This window comes from Salvelinus sp. IW2-2015, unplaced genomic scaffold (assembly GCF_002910315.2).
Source record: "Salvelinus sp. IW2-2015 unplaced genomic scaffold, ASM291031v2 Un_scaffold1493, whole genome shotgun sequence".
In the NCBI taxonomy this organism is placed as follows: Eukaryota; Metazoa; Chordata; class Actinopteri; order Salmoniformes; family Salmonidae; genus Salvelinus; species Salvelinus sp. IW2-2015.
The window spans coordinates 88184-111807 of record NW_019942943.1 but is presented as its reverse complement, the minus strand read 5'-3'; the positions used below and the strand labels follow the sequence as shown (position 1 = coordinate 111807).

The 23624-nt window shown below is 43.2% G+C and overlaps 1 protein-coding gene across 1 annotated transcript; it reads left to right on the top strand.

The window, feature by feature from the left end:
• The first annotated feature begins 239 nt into the window (after nt 1-239).
• On the top strand, nt 240-22044 carry LOC112071013 (putative Polycomb group protein ASXL2). The gene is made up of 13 exons (XM_070439210.1): nt 240-502; nt 3549-3631; nt 4527-4635; nt 6524-6716; nt 11239-11357; nt 13908-14013; nt 14298-14357; nt 14616-14779; nt 15687-15783; nt 16042-16147; nt 16346-16838; nt 17062-17490; nt 17628-22044. The coding sequence occupies exons 1-13, from the start codon at nt 446-448 to the stop codon at nt 19809-19811; spliced, it is 4200 nt and encodes a 1399-aa protein (XP_070295311.1). The 5' UTR covers nt 240-445; the 3' UTR covers nt 19812-22044.
• Nucleotides 22045-23624: the final 1580 nt, after the last annotated feature.

The following is a 23624-nucleotide window of genomic DNA, read 5'->3' as shown; positions in this document are numbered from 1 at the left end:
TTAGGGAATAGAGAAAATACCTGTCTTTCAAGTTGAATGAACTGCCATTGGCCACAACAAATAGGGCGAAAAGGAAAAACACCTGCCTTAACGTTGTTGAGGATTTACTCGGTAATATTATATTTTATTATATTATATTTTAGTCTGAGCACCCAATCTTCCCAAAATGTTCTAATTTTCTCACAGTATTAATTATTGTGAGAAAATAACGGTATTATTTTTTATATAACAAAGATCAAAACAAATGTGTATTCTATCAAAACTCCCGTGTTTAGTGACAGCTCCATTTGTACAGTAAGATGACATCTCTCTCGGGGTCACATGACACACTCCTTACAGTAAAATACCAATATGGCAGAAGCGGTGGGTCTTGCGCGGTAACTAAAGCAACATAACACAGGAGCACACTGTCAAATTCAACACTAATCAGTACAAGACCGCAGCGATGAGGGAGAGACAGAAGAAAAAGAAGGGGAGGACATGGGCAGAAGCTGCTAAAACGGTATTTACTGTCGTTCTATTCAACGTTTGTTGTGCTTGTTTTCCCTTTGCTCCCACTAGTACAACTGTGTTTATGAGTTCATGACCCACTGGTGCAGACGAAATGTTGCTTATGCAATGCAAGGCCTTCTTGTCGGCTAGATAAGCACTGGAAGTCCATCAAGATTTGCTTGATAGTCTTGTGGTTTCATTTACAGCAAATAGCTATATCAATGTGTCCATGTAGCTTACAATTGTAGATAGGAAATTGTGAAGAGACATCATTCTTGTTTCGACCGCATACCTACGTATTATTGAGAAAAATAACGTCTGTCTTGCGCTGTAAAGTAAACACAAGTGTTGCGCTAGCGTAGAGCTAGCCAGTTAGCAAGCTATGTTAGCTCTGAAATTCAATTTGACAGCTTGTTCTGAATTAATAAAATACATTGAAACATGCCCGTTGTCAAGTGTCTAAGTTAGATCTCCAGCTTAGCTCTAATCGCCCCATGTTGGTGGACACAAGCTCTAACGTTCGCTAATGACCGATGAAAGACAGCTAGCATGGTAGCCAGCATTGCTAAGCTACAATAGTTGGCTAGCTAGTAACTTAACTATAGCTAGCTAGCTAACGTTAGTACATCAGTAGTGTTTATAAACAATTTATAAAGGTGTTTTAGCTACCTGGTCACTGTATTGGCCATTCAGTAATAGTAAAATGCTTAGCTATAGCTACATGTATTAGCAAATCATTGCTGTTACATTGTAAGCAAAACACACTGACACACACTATATATACAAAAGTATGTGGACACCCCTGGATTCGGTTATTTCAACCACACCCGTTGCTGACAGGTGTATAAAATCGAGCACAACGCCATGCAATCTCCATAGACAAACATTGGCAGTAGAATGTCCTTACTGAAGAGCTTAGTGACTTTCAACGTGGTACCGTCATAGGATGCCACCTTTCCAACAAGTCAGTTTGTCAAATTTCTCCCCTGCTAGAGCTGCCCCGGTCAACTGTAAGTGCTGTTATTGTGAAGTGGAAACGTCTAGGAGCAACAACGGCTCAGCCGCGAAGTGGTAGGCCACACAAGCTCACAGAACGGGACCGCCGAGTGCTGAAGCACATAGCGTGTAAAAAATCATCTGGCCTCGGTTGCAACACTCACGAACGAGTTCCAAACTGCCTCTGGAAGCAATGTCAGAACAAGAACTGTTCATCGGCAGCCTAAGATCACCATTCGCAATGCCAGACATCAGCTGGAGTGGTGTAAAGCTCGTCGACATTGGACTCTGGAGCAGTGGAAACGCGTTCTCTGGAGTGATGAATCTGGGTTTGGCGAATGCCAGTAGAACGCTACCTGCCCCAATGCATAGTGCCAACTGTAAAGTTTGGTGGGTCTGGGGCTGTTTTTCATGGATCGGTCTAGGCCACTTATTTCCAGTGAAGGGAAATCTTATTGCTGCAGCATACAATGACATTCTAGACGATTCTGTACTTCCAACTTTGTGGCAACCGTTTGGGGAAGGCCCTTTTCAGCTGTGCACAAAGCAAAGTCCATACAGAAATGGTTTGTCCAGATCGGTGGGGAAGACCTTTACTGGCCTGCACAGAGCCCTGACCTCAACCACATCGAACACCTTTGGGATGAATTGGAACGCCGACTGTGAGCCAGGCCTAATCGCTCAACATCAGTGCTCGACCTCACTAATGCTCTTGTGGCTGATTGGAAGCAAGTCCCCTAGCAATGTTCCAACATCTAGTGGAAAGCCTTCCCAGAAAAGTGGAGGCTGTTATAGCAGTGAAGGGGGGACCAACTCCATATTAATGGCCATGATTTTGGAATGAGATGTTCAACGAGCAGGTGTCCACATACTCTTGGTCATGTAGTGTAGCTACTTCTACTAGCTAGTTGTCTGGAAACCCGACGTTGAATTGGATTGAATTCTACATGGGGCAGAAATTTGTGTTTGAACCATTAAAGTTTCCTTTCATGACCTCTACAAGCCAGAATGTTTAATAAAATTATATTTTAAAGTACTTTATTGGTTGTCCTTGCTGTTGGTCCTTTTGATGGTTGGAATGTGAGACAATATCCACAGGAAAGTATGATTACATGAACTTTATGTAATTATACTTTCCTGTGGATTCCTTTTCTCACATTCCAACCCCCCAAATGAACCAACCGCACCGACAACCGGTAAAGTGCTTTTAAAATATAATTTTATTCAACATTTTGGCATGCAGATGTCATGAGAGGACACTTTCCTGATTCAAACACTCATTTCTGCTGACATACAATTCAATGCAATTCAACGTCTGGTTTCCAGGCTACTAGCTAGGTAGCTAACAGGACTACTATTCATATGAAAATCTTTGTGACATGTCATGGCTATGATGGTGGTGGGTGGTGTGATGGTCGTGCTTAGTCTTTCTCTTCTTACACAAATACACACACAAAGGAAGTGAATCATGTTTTGATGAGGTCATTTAGCTCTGTCTTATTCCCAGCAAGACATCTATTCTTTTGACACTGGGCAAAGGCATGCAGTACATAGCTACATCATTGGGCGGGAGTTGTTGACAGGCTCAGTCCCAGAGGTTGACTTTCTTGTCTAAATCAGCAACACCACTAATGACTTAAAAACTCAGGGGTCGTATCCGAAGGAGTGCTTATCTAGGATCAGGTCCTCCCTGTCTGCCTAATCTTATTCCCTGTGATCTAAAAGGCTAAACTGATTCTAAATCAGTACTTGTATTCAGAGTCAGAGCTATGACATGACAGCAGCGAAACTATAGAACAGCTCAGTAGAAGCTTGCTCATTGGACATCCTGTAGCGTTTTTCATTTGACCTCATATGTCAGCGCAATTTCATATTCCTAGGTACAACTATAGAATCGTGGGTTGATGATAATGTGTAGTAACACCGTAAGCAATGTGAGTACTAGGACAGGTGGAAGTATGTTGTTGTCTTTCGACTAGATGTTGTTTACATTCCTCAAGTGGTTTTAAGCATGTATTACACTGCAATCCATTGACATATTTTGTGCTGTATTATTTCAGGTATTGGAAAAGTACCCGAACACACCCATGAGCCACAAAGAGATCCTACAGGTGATCCAGAGGGAGAGACTGAAAGAGATCAGGTAAATGAACCGGTTCTCATATGTTTTCTGTGTGTTCTCAAAGGTCCCTTCTTAGACTCCATCTTAGACTCCTTCTTTAGCTTCCTTTAGTCCCCATCTCTGTTTGGACTTCCCGTTTTGATACACAGGATCGGGGCCCCGTATTCATAAAGTGTATTGAGTTCGAGTGCTGATCTAGGATCAGTTTTGTTCTTTTAGATCACAATGAGTAAGATCACATGTACAGGGTGGGACCTGATCCTAGATAAGCATTCCTACTCTGAGACATTTTATGAATAATTTCCTCTTGTATGATTGATTGCTCATGTTCTTTCTCTTTTTATGTTCCTTTTCTTGTTTGTAATTATTACATTCACATAATTCTAATTATTTAATTTCTTTTTTTGTTGAATTTTTTTCACTCTTGTCATCCAGAAGGTAAGACAAAGCTAGTTTTGCCCAACCCCGTCCCTTGACACTCTCACTAAAATGTTGTTTTATTTTTCCTATTGCATGTTATTTACAACTTGTAACAACAAGTTACAGCATGGCATTACGAACATKTTATTGCATGTTAGGTATTGTTATTTCAGCCAACACAGCCTAATAATTTCATCAGTTGCTGTTATACTCAGAATACAGTACATTGGTGCTTGATTCACACGATAGGGCCAAACTGAGCCAGGCCAAGCCGAACTGTACTGGGTTGGCCAGCTTGGCCTGGCTATGGTTCCACCATCGTTGCTGAAACTATGCTGGAAAGGGCAATGTGAAATCAAAAGGTCAGAGCGAGCACAGTACAGTTCAAGTCAGCTCTTTATTGTGAATCAGGCATTACTGTCTCCCTCCAGTGGCCAGTCAGCTGTCTGCTTCATTGAGTGTAACTGGCTGTGTTCCCTTTTCCCCTGTTACCTAGTGGTACTTCCCCGCTGGCATGTCTTAATGCTATGCTCCACACCAACTCTCGCAGTGACGAAGGGATCTTTTACAAAGTACCTGGGCGAATGGGGGTCTACACACTGAAGGTCAGTTTCTCATTTCTATGAATCAAACGCATGTAACAAATGAATGCTGACAAGTGAGATTGACATAGAGTTTTCAGATATGCCTGACATACTAATAGTCAGTGCTACATTGTAAAAAATGATATGTTAAAAGAAGGACATTTGAAAAGTAGAGCAACATTATGACTCACACAGCGAGCTTATCAGACAATTAGACATTCACATGAATCATTGTTCATTGCTCTGAATGTTAGGAGGTACTCAAAGCAGTCCGTGTTATGGGGGCGTGTACTATCTTATGGGGGTGTGTACTGTATATACATGTATATATACAGTTGAAGTCGGAAATTCCCTGTCTTAAGTCAGTTAGGATCACCATCTTACTTTAAGAATGTGAAATGTCAGAATAATAGTAGAGAGAATGATTTATTTCAGCTTTTATTTCTTTCATCACATTCCCAGTGGGTCAGAAGTTTACATACACTCAATTAGTATTTGGTAGCATTGCTTTTAAATTGTTTAACTTAGGTCAAACGTTTCGGGTAGCCTTCCACAAGCTTCGCACAATACGTTGGGTGAATTTTGGCCCATTCCTCCTGACAGAGCTGGTGTAACTGAGTCAGGTTTCGTAGGCCTCCTTGCTCGCACACGCTTTTTCAGTTCTGCCCACACATTTTCTATAGGATTGAGGTCAGGCTTTGTGATGGCCGCTCCAATACCTTGACTTTGTTGTCCTTAAGCCATTTTGCCACAACTTTGGAAGTATGCTTGGGGTCATTGTCCATTTGGAAGACCCATTTGCGACCAAGCTTTATTCCTGACTGATGTCTTGAGATGTTGCTTCAATAATCCACATCATTTTCCTACCTCATGATGCCGTCTATTTTGTGAAGTGCACCAATCCCTCCTGCAGCAAAGCACCCCACAACATGATGCTGCCACCCTCGTGCTTCACGGTTTGGATGGTGTTCTTCGGCTTGCAAGCCTCCCCTTTTTCTCCAAACATAACGATGGTCATGATGGCCAAACAGTTCTATTTTTGTTTCATCAGACAAGAGGACATTTCCTCAAAAAGTACGATCTTTGTCCCCATGTGCAGTTGCAAACCGTAGTCTGGCTTTTTTATGGCGGTTTTGGAGCAGTGGCTTCTTCCTTGCTGAGCGGGCTTTCAGTTATGTCGATATAGGACTCGTTTTTCTGTGGATATCGATACTTTTGTACCTGTTTCCTCCAGCATCTTCACAAGTCCTTTGCTGTTGTTCTGGGATTGATTTGCACTTTTCGCACCAAAGTACGTTCATCTCTAGGAGACAGAACGCGTCTCCTTCCTGAGCGGTATGACGGCTGCGTGGTCCCATGGTGTTTATACTTGCGTACTATTGTTTGTACAATGAACGTGGTACCTTCGGTGTTTGGAAATTGCTCCCAAGGATGAACCGACTTGTGGAGGTCTACGATTTTTTTTTTTAGGTCTTGGCTGATTTCTTTTGATTTTCCCATGATGTCAAGCAAAGAGCACTGAGTTTGAAGGTAGGCCTTGAAATACATCCACAGGTACACCTCCAATAGGCTAATTGACATCATTTGAGTCAATCAGAAGCTTTTTAAGCCATGACATCATTTTCTGGAATTTTCCAAGCAGTTTAAAGGCACAGTTAACTTAGTGTATGTAAACTTCTGACCCACTGGAATTGTGATACAGTGAATTATAAGTGAAATAATCTGTAAACAATTGTTGGAAAAATTACTTGTGGCAAAATGGCAGATGTCCTAACCGACTTGCCAAAACTATAGTTTGTTAACAAGAAATTTGTGGAGTGGTTGAAAACGAGTTTTAATGACTCCAACCTAAGTGTATGTAAACTTCCGACTTCAACTGTATATGTGTATGTTGTGTGTCTGTGAATAGAAGGACATTGGGGACGTGGTGAAGGAACTGTCTGAGGAGGGGTCAGAGGAGGGGTCGGAGGTGAAGGAGCTGTCTGAGGAGGGGTCGGAGGAGGATGGTAGTGATAATCTGTCTGATTCCCAGAGAAGCACAGAGAACAACAACTACAACGCTAACAACCAGGAGGGCAGGAGGGGACGGTGGAGGAGGAGAGGTACGCTACTACTTCACAATATATTTACAACATCACTCCTTTTAATGAGGCAATGGGGAGGAGGAGAGGTAGGATATACAGGTAACTGACAAAATAGAGGAAACACCAACATACAGTTGGGCCACCACGAGCCAGAACAGCTTCAATGCGCCTTGGCATCGATTATACTGTACAAGTTCCTGGAACTGCATTGGAGGGATGCGACAGTATTCTTCCATGAGAAATTCCATAATTAGGTGTTTTGTTGATGGTGGTGGAAAACTCTATCTCAGGCACAGCTTCAGAATCTGGTGACTGAGATGGAAATGGCATATTGTTTAAATCGTTTTCATGCTCATCAAACTATTCTGTGACCACTCGTGTCCTGTGGATGGGGGCATGGTCATCCTATGGGGGCATAGCATGCCCCAGAGAGGAAGAGGTGAAGCGAGAGGTTTTACTCCACCAAAAATCTGTCCATGAAAAGAAGCCCACGAAATGAGGAGTCTTTGTATGGAGGTCAATGATAGAGAGTCGAATTTGGTACGCTAATTTGTGACGCTAATTTGGTCAAATAGAAGTTTTGAAATGGTTAGGTTGTTACGAATGCACTGATATAAGTGGACGCACGTGGCATTTCAGCAACTTAACAAAAAAAACTGCTTTATATCGGAGTTATGCCTGTTGTCATAGAGATATTTAGAGGACTTCATGGTTATAACCCGCTTTAGCATGGGCTTTGCCAATGAGGGGTTCCACCATTTTAAAGTAGTCAACTAGGGTGGGGATTCCTATGATTTGGGAGCAATCAGCGAATGAAGAAGAATAAGTGACAGCATGATGCTACCCATGCTGTCACAGATGCTATTTTTTTAATTTTTGAAAATTACATTTCACCTTTATTTAACCAGGTAGGCCAGTTGAGAACAAGTTCTCATTTACATCTGCGACCTGGCCAAGATAAAGCAAAGCAGTGCGACAAAAAACAACATAGAGTTACACATAGGATAAACAAAAGTACAGTCAATAACACAATATAAACATCTATATACAGTGTGTGTAAATGGAGTAATGAGGTAGGGCAATAAATAGGCCGTAGTAGCAAAGTAATTACAATTTAGCTAATTAACACYGRAGTGATAGATGTGCAGATGATGATGTGCAAGTAGAAATACTGGTGTGCAAAAGGGCAAAAAAGTAAATAAAAACAATATGGGGATGAGGTAGGTAGTTSGGTGGGCTATATACAGATGGGCTATGTACAGCTGCAGCGATCGGTTAGCTGCTCAGATAGCTGATACTTAAAGTTAGTGAGGGAGATATAAGTCTCCAACTTCAGTGATTTTTGCAATTCGTTCCAGTCATTGGCAGCAGAGAACTGGAAGGAAAGGCGGCCAAAGTGAGTGTTGGCTTTGGAGATGACCAGCGAGATATACCTGCTGGAGCGCGTGCTGTGGGTGGGTGTTGTTATGGTGACCAGTGAGCTGAGATAAGGCGGAGCTTTACCTAGCAAAGACTTATAGATGACCTGGAGCCAGTGGGCCTGGCGACGAGAGCATACAGGTCGCAGTGGTGGGTGGTATATGGGGCTTTGGTGACAAAACAGATGGCACTGTGATAGACTGCATCCAGTTCGCTGAGTCGTGTTGGAGGCTATTTTGTAGATGACATCGCMGAAGTCAAGGATCGGTGGATAGTCAGTTTTACGAGGGTATGTTTGGCAGCGTGAGTGAARGAGGCTTTGTTGCGAAATAGGAAGCTGATTCTAGATTTAATTTTGGATTGGAGATGCTTAAAATGAGTCTGGAAGGAGAGTTTACAGTCCAGCCAGACACCTAGATATTTGTAGTTGTCCACATATTCTAAGTCAGAACCGTCCAGAGTAGTGATGCTGGTTGGGTGGGCGGGTGCAGGCAGCGATCGGTTGAAGAGCATGCATTTAGTTTTACTAGCGTTTAAGAGCAGTTGGAGGCCACGGAAGGAGAGTTGTATAGCATTGAAGCTCGTTTTGAGGTTTGTTAACACAGTGTYCAAAGAAGGGCCAGATGTATACAGAATGGTGTCGTCTGCGTAGAGGTGGATCAAGGAATCACCCGCAGCAAGAGCAACATCATTGATATATACAGAGAAAAGAGTCRGCCCGAGAATTGAACCCTGTGGTACCTCCATAGGGACTGCCAGAGGTCCGGACAACAGGCCCTCCGATTTGACACACTGAACTCTATCTGAGAAGTAGTTGGTGAACCAGGCGAGGCAGTCATTTGAGAAACAAAGGTTGTTGAGTCTGCCGATAAGAATGTGGTGATTGACAGAGTCGAAAGCCTTGGCCAGGTCGATGAAGACGGCTGCACAGTACTGTCTTTTATCGATGGCGGTAATGATATCGTTTAGTACTTTGAGCGTGGCTGAGGTGCAACCGTGACCAGCTCGGAACCGGATTGCACAGGTACGGTGGGATTCGAAATRGTCAGTGATCTGTTTGTTAACTTGGCTTTCAAAGACTTTAGAAAGGCAGGGCAGGATGGATATAGGTCTGTAACAGTTTGGGTCTAGAGTGTCTCCCCCTTTGAAGAGGGGGATGACCGCTGCAGCTTTCCAGTGTTTAGAAATCTCTGACGATACGAAAGAGAGGTTGAACAGACTAGTAGTAGGGGTTGTAACAATGGCTGCAGATCATTTTAGAAGAGAGGGTCCAGATTGTCTCGCCCAGCTGATTTGTACGGGTCCAGGTTTTGCAGCTCTTTCAGAACATCTGCTATCTGGATTTGGGTGAAGGAGATGCTGGGGAGGCTTGGGCAAGTAGCTGTGCGGGGTGCGGAGCTGTTGGCCGGGGTTGGGGTAGCCAGGAGGAAAGCATGGCCAGCCATAGAGAAATTCTCGATTAACGTGGATTTATCGGTGGTGACAGTGTTTCCTAGCCTCAGTGCAGTGGGCAGCTGGGAGGAGGTGCTCCATGGACTTTACAGTCCCAGAACTTTTTGGAGTTAGAGCTACAGGATGCAAATTCCTGTTTGAAAAAGCTAGCCTTTGCTTTCCTAACTGACTGTGTGTATTGGTTCCGGACTTCCCTGAAAAGTTGCATGTCGCAGGGACTATTTGATGCTAGTGCAGTACGCCACAGGATGTTTTTGTGCTGGTCGAGTGCAGTCAGGTCTGGAGTGAACCAAGGGCTATATCTGTTYTTAGTTCTACATTTTTTGAAAGGGGCATGCTTATTTAAGATGGTGAGGAAATTACTTTTAAAGAACAACCAGGCATCCTCAACTGTTATAGCTATAATGGCACAGATGCAAAGATGATTCCTCTGTCTATCTCTATGGCCTGTTGTGTACACACGTATCTGCCCTCTCATTGGCTAGAATGGTCCCACCTGATCTTGCCTCTTCCCGCCTGCCTTTCATCTTTGAGGACATGTATTTACATTTTTAGAGTGGTCACTCAAATATCTTGTCAATATAATAGACATTCTTGGCCTGCCCAGCATTTTTATACATGACCCTAATCATGATGGGATGTTAATAGCTTAATTAACTCAGGAACCACACCTGTGTGGAAAGCATCTGCTTTCAAAATACTTTGAATCCCTCATTTACTCAAGTGTTTCCATTATTTTGGCAGTTGCCTGTATTTCAGCTTCACCTTTTTCCATGATGATTAGGCTATATAATTGCACTACTTGAAATTGACTGAAATGGGTGCTGATGCTCATTTGGGTGCAGACGTTACTCTTTATAACTTGGTGCCGGGCCCACCCAAACATGAAGTTATTGTGGTGTTTCTATTTTCACTATTGAGTTTGCAGCTTTACATCTTGTGATAAATACTGTACATACATCAGACTGTTTCCCATCTTAGTAACACTTTAGAAGGAGTTTAAGTTTCGGCCATTTCTGTCATTATTTTTTTCCTGTTATAACAGGAAATCGTTTTTTTTTTTTTAAATGATGTTTGAGCCACACTTCCTCATGTACTCATATGAATGAGTTAAGGAACCGTTGAAACAAAGTAATAGGTTATCTACTGAACACAAGGACATCTTGTTTTCTGTTTTTGTTTTCTATTGTTATTGTTTTTAATACCGTTGCAAAAAAAATCCATCAGAGCAAATGCTATCAAAAGAACCACAGAGACACAAGTCAAAGGGTTACAGCTACGGTGAGTGAGAAATGAACATGCAAGCCTTGTAAAAAAAAACAGGAAATAGCTGTTGTTTTAAGTAATCTTGCTACTAGCAGGTGGGTTTTTTGGTGTTTGAAAAGACAATTCTTCATTTAAAAAGGCAAAAATGTTGTGTATGTTTTCATCAATCTTTTTGATTAATTAATTAACTAGATGCAACAGATTTGATAGTGTATGATCTCAAAAAAACATATCTACTTTGGTGTATCCATCTTAAAGATGAACTGAAACACTAAAATAACATCAATTTCATGTTGATGTTATCAGCTTTTTGGATGTTAACGTTGGGGGTTGATGTTTCTAAGCCTAATAATGTGTTGTTGACTGTCTATCTAAGTTGTGCTATGTTGTGTTTCCTTCCCAGGGCCCTCCAAGCTGCCGCCTGATCCGTTGTCTCCTCAGCCACGCTGTTCATCTCCCTCTGTCCCCAGCAGCAAGCTCATCTCTCCCTCACAGAAACACTGCAAGAAGGCCCTCAAACAGGTACAGTAGGCCACTGTGCTGATGTTCCATCGTCTTCGGTATCAATTTCTATGGTTAATAGAGATGTAAAAGAGATGTTTTCTCAACAAGACTAACCTAATAAAGGTTAAATAAGGTCCTACTGCTGACCTCTTGCCTCCTGAGTGCCTATCAGTGTCTCAGTGATGCTCCCTGTGCTAATATAGCTCTAATTTCTGAAATGTGGCTAAAGACACCAGTTTTGTAGAATAAAATACCAGTTTTGTCAAATAAATGCAGACATGACGTTCACGGTGCTTGTTAAATTTAACTGCTTCTTTGTTTCAAAAACATATTGTGTAAGTTATTTTAAAAACACAATGGGGGTGTGGGGTGAGAGGGGAAAATAAACGCCTTTTGCTGAGTTGTATTAATTTCCTCACAAACCTTCCCATTGGTCTTCCTTAGCTTGCATCTGAAATGGCAACCTATTCCCTATATAGTGCACTACTTTTTACCAGAGCCCTGCTGGCCCTGATCAAAAGTAGTGCACTATATTGGGTGCCACTTTGGTTGCCCCATTAGCCTTTTGTGCTCTGCATAATTAGATTTTCAGTTGATTGCAGATCGTAATGAGTTCCATCTGTAATACTGTGGCATTTTCAGCTGTGTGTGTAAAAACAGTTTTACGGGTTTATTGGGCCAAAAGAAACCCTAGTCAGATGAAGATTTGGCTCCAAGGTGAGGCACTTGGAGTAGACATTGGGTTTATTTTCCATCTGGAACTGTTATATACTGGGGCGGCAGGTAGCCTAGTGGTTAGAGCGTTGGTTGCAAGCTCAAATCCCCGAGCTGACAAGGTAAAAATCTGTCGATCTGCCCCTGAACGAGGCAGTTAACCCACTGTTCCTAGGCCGTCATTGAAAATAAGAATTTGTTCTTAACTGACTTGCCTAGTTAAATAGGGTTAAATTAAGAAAAAATTATAATAATAAATACTGCAAAAATAGAAAGAATGAAGAATAGGGAATGATTTGGCCTCGTGAAAATGTATGCTAATGCAACTTATTTCATTGTGGCATTTAAACAAATAATTTACCCGTTAGACAGTACAACTAATTTGCGATAGTGAAAGTGGTGATGATTCTAAACTCAGCAAAAAAAGAAACCTTTTTCAGGACCCTGTCTTTCAAAGATAATTCGTAAAAATCCAAATAACTTCACAGATCTTCATTGTAAAGGGTTTAAACACTGTTTCCCATGTTTGTTCAATGAACCATAAACAGTTAATGAACATGCACCTGTGGAACGGTCGTTTTGACACTAACAGCTTACAGACGGTAGGCAATTAAGGTCACAGTTATGAAAACTTAGGACACTAAAGAGGTCTTTCTACTGACTCTGAAAAACACCAAAAGAAAGATGCCCAGGGTCCCTGCTCATCTGCGTGAATGTGCCTTAAGCATGAGGACTGCTGATGTGGCCAGGGCAATAAATTGCCATGTCCATACTGTGAGACGCCTAAGACAGTGCTACAGTGAGACAGGAGGGACAGCTGATCTCCCTCGCAGTGGCAGACCATGTGTAACAACATCTGCACAGGATCGGTACATCCGAACATCACACCTGTGGGACAGGTACAGGATGACAACAACAATTGCCAGAGTTACACCAGGAACGCACAATCCCTCCATCAGTGCTCAGACTGTCCGCAATAGGCTGAGAGAGGCTGGACTGAAGGCTTGTAGGCCTGTTGTAAGGCAGATCCTCACCAGACATCGACCGGCAACAACGTCGCCTATGGGCACAAACCCACCGTCGCTGGACCAGACAAGACTGGCAAAAAGTGCTCTTCACTGACGAATCGCGGCTTTGTCTTACCAGGAGTGATGGTCGGATTTGGGTTTATCGTCGAAGGAATGAGCGTTACACCGAGGCCTGTACTCTGGAGCGGGATCGATTTGGAGGTGGAGGGTCGTCATGGTCTGGGGCGGTGTGTCACAGCATCATCGGACTGAGCTTGTTGTCATTGCAGGCAATTTCAACGCTGTGCGTTACAGCGAAGTCATCCTTTTCCCTTCCTGCAGGCTCATCCTGATATGACCCTCCAGCATGACAATGCCACCAGCAATACTGCTCGTTGTTAAGTTTGCTGAAAATAAACACAGTTGACAGTGAGAGGACGTTTATTTTTGTGCTGAGTTTAGAATACATCACATGATATACACTACACATTTGGTTCAAAATGTCAATTAGAAACTGGGTGCTTCGAGCCCTGAATGCTGATTGGCTGACAACCGTGGTATATCAGACCGTATACCACGGGTATGACAAAACATTTATTTTTACTGCTCTAATTATGTTAGTAACCAGTTTATAATAGTAATAAGGCACCTTGGGGGTTTGTGGTATATGGCCAATATACCATAGCTAAGGACTGTATCCATGTTGGGTCTTGCCTAAGCTGTGGTATATTGGCCATATACCACACCCCCTTGGGCCTTAATGCTTAATTAAACCACGTAGAGTCTAAGACAGGAGCTGACATTCATCTTGGCACTGGTAAATAATCTATGATTCTCTGTCCCCCAGGCCCTGAAGCAGCAGCAGCAGAGGAACCAGCGGAGACAAGGGGGCATGCCCACAACCTCCAGCCCTAGACTACTGCTTAAGACTGACACCATTGCCAGTAAGACCGGTAGGTGGCAGACTTCCACATATCCAGTACACTACGTTGTTGATATACATCCTTAGTAGAAGCCTACAGGAAACACAAACAATCACTGTCGATGATGACCAGTGGTCATCTCAAGACTAACACTAGTCTATATCCTTCATACAAAGCAGTGTGCTTATGGCTTTCTTATCCAAGTTCTAAAAAAGGGGGCGAAACATTTTAAATGCAGTGTATCCACTTGTGTGGCTAAATTGTGTTTAAATCTAGTCGTGTTCCTCTCTCTCTCTCTCTGTCTGACCAAGCAGACTCCTGTCCTGCTGCTGGTACCAGGAAGATGTCCCAGAGGTCCAGTCGACTGAGTGCACGTCAGTAGTAGACTCATCCAGCTCGTCTTTGTCCTTTACATATAGCCGGCGTATACATGCCAGTCTGTTGGACTGGTCCCAGATCTGTTTGTGCTGTCTTGCCAACTCCTATGGTTATTGACACGTCAAACATAGCAACAACCATAGAAGTTGTCTACAGCACAAACAGATCTGGGACCAGGCTCAGTATAGTACCAAGTCTCTGTATCCTCTCTTGTTGTTTTGTATGATTTTACTCTTCTCTTGTGTTGTCTCCAGGGCAACTGAAGCGCACCAAGTGTGCAGAGATAGACGTTGAGACACCAGACTCTATCCTGGTTAACACCAACCTGCGTGCCCTGATCAACAAACACACCTTCTCTGTCCTGCCCACAGAGTGCCAAGAGAGGCTACTGACGCTACTGCCTGAGGGCGACCAACAGGTGGGGCCATACTGAATATCATCAGGTCTCTAGCGACAGAGAGGTTTAAAACCAAGAGACTCAACTTGCGACTAATTCCTGTAATCGTCCACCTGTATAATTCCTGTTTTCATTATTCGGATTCCGTTGCAAAACGTTTAGTCTGTTGCGAAACGTCTTGCAACAGGAACCGTTTACTCCAAATGGAAAATGTTTTGCAAAGAAAACTAAAGTTTATGGTGGACAATTTCAGGTAGGTTCCTCCCCGTTTCGTTCCGTTTCCTCTGTTTGGTTCCTGGGGTAAACGGTAAATGCTTTCCGTTGCAAAGCGTTTTGCAACAGACAAAACATTTTGCAACAGGATCCGACTAATGAATACACCCCAGGTATTTGCAGGACATAATCACATGGTGAGTCTCTCTTTATGTACTGATGATGGTGATTATAGTGATGATGATTATAGTGATAGTGATGATATTATAGTGATAATGATGATAGTGATGATTATAGTGATAGTGATGATAGTATAGTGATAATGATGATAGTGATGATGATGATTATAGTGATAGTGATGATAGTATAGTGATAATGATGGCGATGATGATTATTGTGATAATGATGGTGATGATCATGATTATAGTGATAATGATGGTGATGATCATGATTATAGTGATAATGATGGTGATGATTAGTGATACTTATGATAGTGATAATGATGGTGATGATGATGATTAGTGATAATGATGATGATGATAGTGATGATGTTGATTATAGTGATAATGATGGTTAGTGATAATGATCATTATGATAGTGATGATGATTATAGTGATAATGATGGTGATGATGATGATTAGTGAAAAGGATGATGATGATGCTGCAGTTTGTCATGATGATGATGTACATAATGCGTCTCTGTCTGTATCTCTAGGCCTGTATGGATGGTCTGTTGAAGGTCACCAGTTCTGCCTTAAACAATGAGTTTTTCACATCAGCAGCTCAGTCCTGGAAGGAACGACTGGCGGAAGGTCAGTGCTTCTAACCTGATCCGAGATCTGTTTGTGCTCTCTTGCTTGATGGTTTTTGGCTTGGTAATGACCATTGGCAAGACCGCACAAACAGATCTTGGACCAGGTGATTGTGTTTCTGCTTCAAAATAGAACATGGATAAAATGTGTTAATACTCAACTATTAAAGTTTTCATTAAAATTGCTATTTTTCATATTTCTAGTAACTGTTTTTTTTAAATGTCTCGTAAACCTTTTTATATTTTCCAAACCACCCAGGTGAGTTCACTCCTGAGTTGCAGCTGAGAATGCGTCAGGAGATTGAGAAGGGGAAGAAGGTGGAGCATTGGAAGGAGAGCTTCTTTGAGAACTACTATGGTGAAAAGTAAGTCATTTTTTTCAGGGCTGGAATCTTTAAAATATAAAGCAATTATTGTTATATCAAGCTTTATTTCTCAAAGACCAAACTTGCTACTTGTAATTTATATACTTTAAACATTCTTGAGTTATCCTTTCTTTATGCAGTTGGCTGATCKCTCACTCTCATTCTGTATGTCTCCCCCCTCCCTCTCTTTCTATCCAGCTCTGGACTCAGCTTAGAGGAATCCAAAGAGCTGCTTGAGTCTGGTCTCAGTTTGGAGCTCTCAGCCACCAAAGCCCAGTCGTCTCCTCCATCACAGCCACGTCCTGCTGGCCAAGTACTGCAAGACGCCAAGATCCCTGCGAACAGCTGCCAGACTCGCTCTTCAGAGAGGAGGCTCCGATCTTCATCACTGCCCATAAACCCGACATGTAAACCCATAGAACCTACCAAGTCAAGGCCAGAGCCTGTTCAAGACGAACCAGTAGCAGTCCCACCCGTTGTACTACCGGTGCTGCCAAAGATCGTTCAGAAGACACTGGAGGTTGAGTACCCCAGACACAGGACTCGTAGTAGAGGTTTATCCCTACCTATAGTGGCAGTGGAGGCAGCTCTTTTGCGGAGACATGATGTGGTGGATTCAACCTCAAAGGTTACTCCACTTGGAGACAAGCAGAGGGAGAAAGATGAGGAACAGGATTTGAAAGAAGCCCAGCCAGACACCCCCCAGTACCCTGAGATCCCCCCGTCCCCTGAGCATCCCCCCGGGTCCCCGCTCCACTGTCCCCCGATCCCACCTCTCCTAAGATCCCCCCGTCCCTGAATCAACCCCCCGTCTCCTGATGATACCCCCCGTCCCCTGAGATCCCCCCGTCCCTTAGATCCCCCCGTCCCACTCAGCATCCCTCCCCGTCCCGTCTCCTGAGATCCCCCCGCTCTCTGAGATCCCCCCGTCCCCTGAGATCCCACCATCCCCTGCCCAGGAGAGTCATCCAGAGGTCTGCCCCCAGATGAAGCTCAGTTCATCACTGCCCATCGACCTTCCAGAGCCTCTGGGAGTGGACAAGCATAGTGGGGAGAGGAGGGAAGATGTTGGCGTTACACCAGAGAGAGGAGCCTCAGCCCCTGTGTCAGTCACCTCTGTATCCGCCCCTGTACCCACCACCCCTGTACCCACCACCCCTGTACCCACCACCCCTGTACCCACCACCCCATCCCCAGAGCCGTTGAAAAGGAAGTCCTTGTCCAGTGAACAGGAAGTAGAGCTGACTCCAGAGAAGAGGGCCCGCATCACTCCACCAGCAGTATCTGTGGTAACCTCTCCAGCAGCCACAGTAACAACAGCAGAGAGAGTGCCCCCGCTTCAGGTAACAATTTAATATTGTATATTGGAATGTATTTGTGGTGAATAAAAGCGTCAGGTACATTTAGACCAAATGTGTCTACTAACACCAGGAAGGCCCACACATTTTTTTTTAAATGTCTTGTTCACTTTGTTTTTCAGATTACTGTGTCGCGAATCCTATCAGTCCCAGTCCTTGCATCTCCAACCCAGGTGTCCCCCAGGACCCCTCTCCCTGTCTCCCTCAGTCCCAGTCCCAGCCCTAGTCCTAGCCCCGGACGCATTGGTGCTCGCACTCTGGCTGACATCAAGGCTAAAGCCCAGCTAGCCCGGACCCAACGTGCAGCAGCAGCTGCAGCGAGCTCCTTCTCTAAAGGTGCAGTACCAGGCCCAGGACCAGGAGGAGGCAGTGAAGAGCAAGGAAACCATAGAGCTTCAGCTCAGACCCTCCACTCCAGACCCTCCTCCTCCACCCAAAGCTCCACCCAATCTCAGTCAACCACCAAGCTGCCAGCAAGCCTCACCATTGGTCAATCTACCTGTCAATCACCCGATGCATTCACCACACTAGCCCACTCCCGTTCTGTCCAATCAGGCTCCTCTGTGCCCTTTGACCTTAGCCTGTCTCAAAGAGGCTCCAACACCAGCAGAGCGTCTCTCACTGATGACCGACAGAGAGGCTACTCTGCTGGTAACATGAGCCCAGGTTTTCTGATGGGGCCTCAACATGGGAACAGTCAACATACATCACACCCATCAGGTCCCCAGTCAACCTCTAGCCTCACTTCATCTGTGTGTGGTGTGAAGAGCCAGTATGTATCTGGAGGCTCCATGGCAGCCAGGGCTAGCCACTTCATCCCAGCCAACAACCCCCTGGTCACATCTCTCCTCCAGGGGAAAGAGGTTCCTCTGGAACAGATCCTCCCCAAGCCGCTGGCCAAGGCAGAGGTCCAGGTGGCCCAGACCAAACCCTCCCATGATGACAAATGGAAGATAAAGTCCCACAGCACAGCCGGGACAGCCAGTGGTGAAAGCCAGAGTCAGTACCTACACTCTGGTGGTGTGGAGGACAACAGTAGATCCAAACAGCAAGGATCCATAGGCCGCTCCCCCTCTGCCATACCTGGAACAAGAGCAGGTAAGTTGGCAGAGCTCCAGCACCATCAAAGGGAAACACCTAACAAAGACATCCAGGAGCAGATCCTCAGGGCTCTGATGCAGAGGGCCACCCAGCAGCACCAGCACCAGCCGTATGGGGTCTCAGGCGAGGCTCAGCGTGCCCAGTTTGGAGCCTGCAATCTAGGGCACCAGGAGGAGTGTGGGGATCGTCCCCGGTTCTCTGCGGGGTTCCCTGGAAGGAAGAGGATGTCCAGGCCTGCCATGTCAGGGCACTACCTCCTCAATGTTTCCACGTACGGACGAGGCTCAGAGAGCAGTAAACGCTCCCACCCATTGGCTACCGCCAACACCTCACTGACCCCTCTGGCCAATCTGAAGAGAGAACACACAGAGGGAGAGGAGCTGGCTAACGAAGGGGAGGAGTCAGTGGAGAATAAGCCTCATTCTCATTCTAACTCAGCCGGGGGAGTCAAGATGGAACAGCAGGGCTTCTCAATCACAAAAATGGGTGAAGCTCTGGGCTTTCAGCGCTGTTCCAGGATAAAGTCTGAGTCTCCATCAGTGGAGGGCTGTCCACCGGAACGGAAGGACAACAGTTTAGCCAGTACAGAGAGAGACAGTGGCACTTCTGCAAGAGCCAAAGAAACCAACCTTTTCACCCAATCACAGCACAGGAGGCACCTGGAACTTTGCAATAGTAAACAGGGTGGTCATTCTGAGCCATATTGGGTATCTGTATCTCCCCACGTGGGGACCATGGACCCCAGTCACCCCAGTACTCACCAGCATCCGTCTGCCTTTCAAACCCAGAGACCTCCAATCAATAATCAGGAATCCATGGTGGGGTCCTGCTACAGTGGCACCATCAGCATGTCTGTACCTCACACTCTGAGTCTGAACCACAGTGCTGCTGTTTCAGGTACCGCTTCCAGCACCTCCCTCTCTGTGTCAGGTAGTGGTGGGGACAGCGGCAGTGGCACCGGCAGTGTCATGTCTTTCTCAGTGACCGTCACTACCATACCTGCCGGTCACCCTTTGGACCACATAAACCAGGGGGAGGGGTCTCCAGAGCAGGGGTGTATGGAGGTATCTGGTATAGAGGACGTTCAGTCTAAATGCTACTGCCGACTCAAAGCTATGATCATGTGTAAAGGGTGTGGGGCCTTCTGCCATGACGATTGCATTGGCCCTTCGAAACTCTGTGTCTCGTGTCTAGTGGTACGATAAAACTAATAATGTTAGAAATGTAGAAATGATTTGTTTCAAATCTTTATTGTTGCACCAAGGAATAAGTTAGCATCAAGTAATCTACCATTGTCAATAAGTAGTTACCAGCAGGGTTGGGGTCAATTCGATTTCAATTCAGGAAGTAAACTGATTTGAATTCCGATTCTAATTTTCTCACAGAAAAAAAGGGGAATTGCAAAGTCAGTTTATTTCCTGAATTGATTAAATTGAAGTGGGATTGACCCGAACCATGGTTACCAGGGTAAAATGCACAGTGGCCATACTAAACCCAACCCATGGTTTTCAGTGGGGAGGCAAAGCATTTACGCTAGACGATCATAGTCTTGTTTAATCTGTTCCATCTGAGAAAGACTGGTTTGTTTTGGGCAATTCACAGTAGTAGTTTTGTTTTGAACTGTTCAAATCAAATCTGCACCTTTCAGACTTGAGACATGTTGAATCTTGGCAATACTTTGCACTTGGACATGTTAGTGTTCTATATTTTTGTAAAGATAGTTTAGATTTTTAAAATTTTAGAAAAAAATGAATGTTGCTATTTTTGTAGAACGTAATAACACTGTTGTTATGTTAAAGACTGCCACTCCTTGTTGTGGAGTTTAAGTTATGATGTTTAAAAAGGTGAAGAAGGGAGTTCTTTGGGGTTTGTGTGTAGGTGGGGGAGTACAAATATACTGATTTATATCGATTTTAAAGGTTGCAATCAATCATTTATATATTTACAGTACTAGAAACAGTCTTACAGATATATAACGAGAGAATAGATATTTGAAATTATTATTTTGATTATAAAAAATATGTCACAATGATTGCACTTAGCTTTTCTAAGTACTAACACTTACTGGGCAAAGGACTTGAATGACAGCTCTACTGTGTGTATACTGTACACTATACATGTAGTGTACACTGTACATGTAGTGTACACTATACAAGTAGTGTACAGCCTTCGTACTCTAACATGGTGTTGAAAAGTTAAAGCACTTCACAGATAAATGGATAAATAGTGCCCTTCGAGGAGCAAGCTGAGTAGCCTGGTTCCAGATCTGTTTGTATTGTTTTATGACAGTGGCCATCGGAGTTGTCAATACAGTACTAACAGATCTGCGGCAAGACTACTAACTAAGATCTTTCCCATTTCAGTCTAAGGTCATTGGTGAAGTTTTACCGACACCGTGAACCTTCATTGCCTCCTAAAACCTYGACTTAAAGATATTCTGTCTCATGACGCATTATTTTTCATACGTGGATGCTTGTTTGTGGATAGCAACGTAACTATTARCCGTGATGTACAGTTAAAACACTCAGAGAAAGAAGGGAGTAAAATGTATTATTCTTTTGCTTTGTAAATATTGTCTTTAAGCTATATTTAGAAATGAATTCTCTATCTAAGCTTTATGTACGTTGCTTAAGCATATCCAACATTATATCCAACATTATATGTTTTATTGCAAAAGAGTTTATATCTCTAAAAGAAACTACGCAAAAATGTGTATTTAAACGCTAAATGCTGTACTCTCAAGAAACCATTCAAAGTATAGGCTCCTGGTATATACAGGTTGATAGGGAGGTAGAGGTACAGTTTACTACATATAAAGCAAAGGCACATAATATTGGTATGCATGGTGATTGCAATTATAAAATCTAAATGTATCAATCATATTTTTGAATGATCTGACTAAAACTAAAGATAGTTGCTGAGTACCGGTATATTTTATAGAAATCATTTCCATGGTAACATGCCAAAGTCACCTCATGAAAACTAAAAGATCAGATCTCGTTTTTTTAAATGTCTGACTAGTTAAAGAAAGTAATATATTTTAAGTCATATATTTTAATATAAAAAATCTATTTACAAATCTTCTTTTTTTTTTAAGAACAGGGTATTTTTTTTAAATGTTTTTGTTTGAGTGGACAGACCAATTACTTTTGTAACAGAAAAAAATCCCCAGGTTTTCTGATTCTTATGTCCTTTTCCACTGAAGTCCTGCCTGGAATATTTTAACCCTCTGAACTGAATGCTCTTGTAATGACTTTGGTTAATAAGATAAGGGTCTTTGTTTTATGTCTTACACATATTTCCAGCATTAACTATGTGCTTTATTTAGGGAAAAATTCATGCCTGTAAATTAACAATACAATTTCATGGCACCATTTGTAAGTGGTCGGTGGATTGGATCCAGGCTCTGTGTGTGTGTGTGTGTGTGTGTGTGTGTGTGTGTGTTGTGTTGTGGTGTGTGTGGTGTGTGTGTGTGTTGTGTGTGTGTGTGTGTGTGTGTGTGTGTGTGGTGTCACCTGATTTCAAGTTTAAAGTCTAACGTCGCCAAAATGGCACGCTATTCCTTTATAATGTTGGGAATAGGGCGCCAATTGGGAAGCAACCAAATGGTTCAGAAATGGAGGGTTCATATTTTATAAGGATATAAAAGAGACCTTATATTTATGATTTCCCCTCTATCATTGCAAACTTTTTAATGAAGTTTAGTATTGAGTATTAATGGTTTAAAAAAAAAAAAAAAAAAAAAAGAAATCCGTTGACTGACTTGTGATGATGACTGGATTGCAAAGAGAAAGTTGTTTTTACCTACAGTACATTTTGTAAACAGGCAGCTAACGTCTTTATTGATGAATAATTGATTTAGTAGCCTACTCAACTTTGTCCTTTTTCTCAAACTTTGATTGACTTTTTTTAAAGCAATTGACAGCCTAAATTCAGGGGGATATATTGATTAGATTAATTTTGAAACCTAAGGACAAAAAATAAAGGTTGAGGATAGATTTGGGGGAAAGTTTTTTCTAAGTGTCATCGGGCAATCAATAATGGTTTGAAAATGTCTGTTTGTTTGTCTTGTGAAGGGTACATTCCCCTCAGTCTGTGTCATTTTTGCTGTTTTTAGATTTTAAAGTCTCCATTTTAAAATGCAGGTGAATGTAATATAGTAATCAGCACTTGTCAACAAAGAATAAATAACAATGAGAAAACATTTTGATTGTGTGTGACATTTGTATGTCAATCAAATTCAATCAAACATATTTTACAAAGCCCTTTTTACATCAACAGTTGTCACAAAGTGCTTGACAGAGACCCGGTCTAGACCCCGAAGAGACAGCAATACAGAAGCACAGTAGCCAGGAAGAACTCCCTAGATGGAAGGGACCTAGGAGGAAACCAAGAGAGGAACCAGACTCATGGGTGGAGCATACTCTTCTGGCTGTAACTGTTATGTGACTCTACTCTAATACTAGTACAACTTACACAATAGGCATACTATCAGTACCACATCATATTAAGACAGTAGGCTTTTACACTTGCCTCAACTTTTTCACACTCCACTAAGAAGAGATACAATCCCCAGTTCAGGTGCAATGTTGTTTCCATATTACACATGATAAAAATATGCTACAGAGAAAGTATATTGTTGATTGGAATGTTGTAGCATACCTGCTGACTATCCCATATATCATATAATTATTATGCACATAAAATATATCAACAAACCGGGGTCTTGAGTGGTGTTTACTGTGCGCCCGCCTCTACGCTGTGTGATGCGCGCGCAGCCCCATCTTGCTCGCCCGCGCTTTGCTGTCTTCGGGTGTTCGGTTGTTCATGATGCTGAGGAGAGAGCGCGRCGCTCGTACACTTTTATGAGACGCCACCACCGAAGATTTTTATAACTAACACAAGATAGACCAGAGCCTGTCGTGTCCAATGAATCATAGTGGGCAGAGCCAAGCACGAGCTAGTGAGATTTTATTTGTGCGTTCTAGACTGTTCCTACTGTGTGAAGTGCGCGTGTG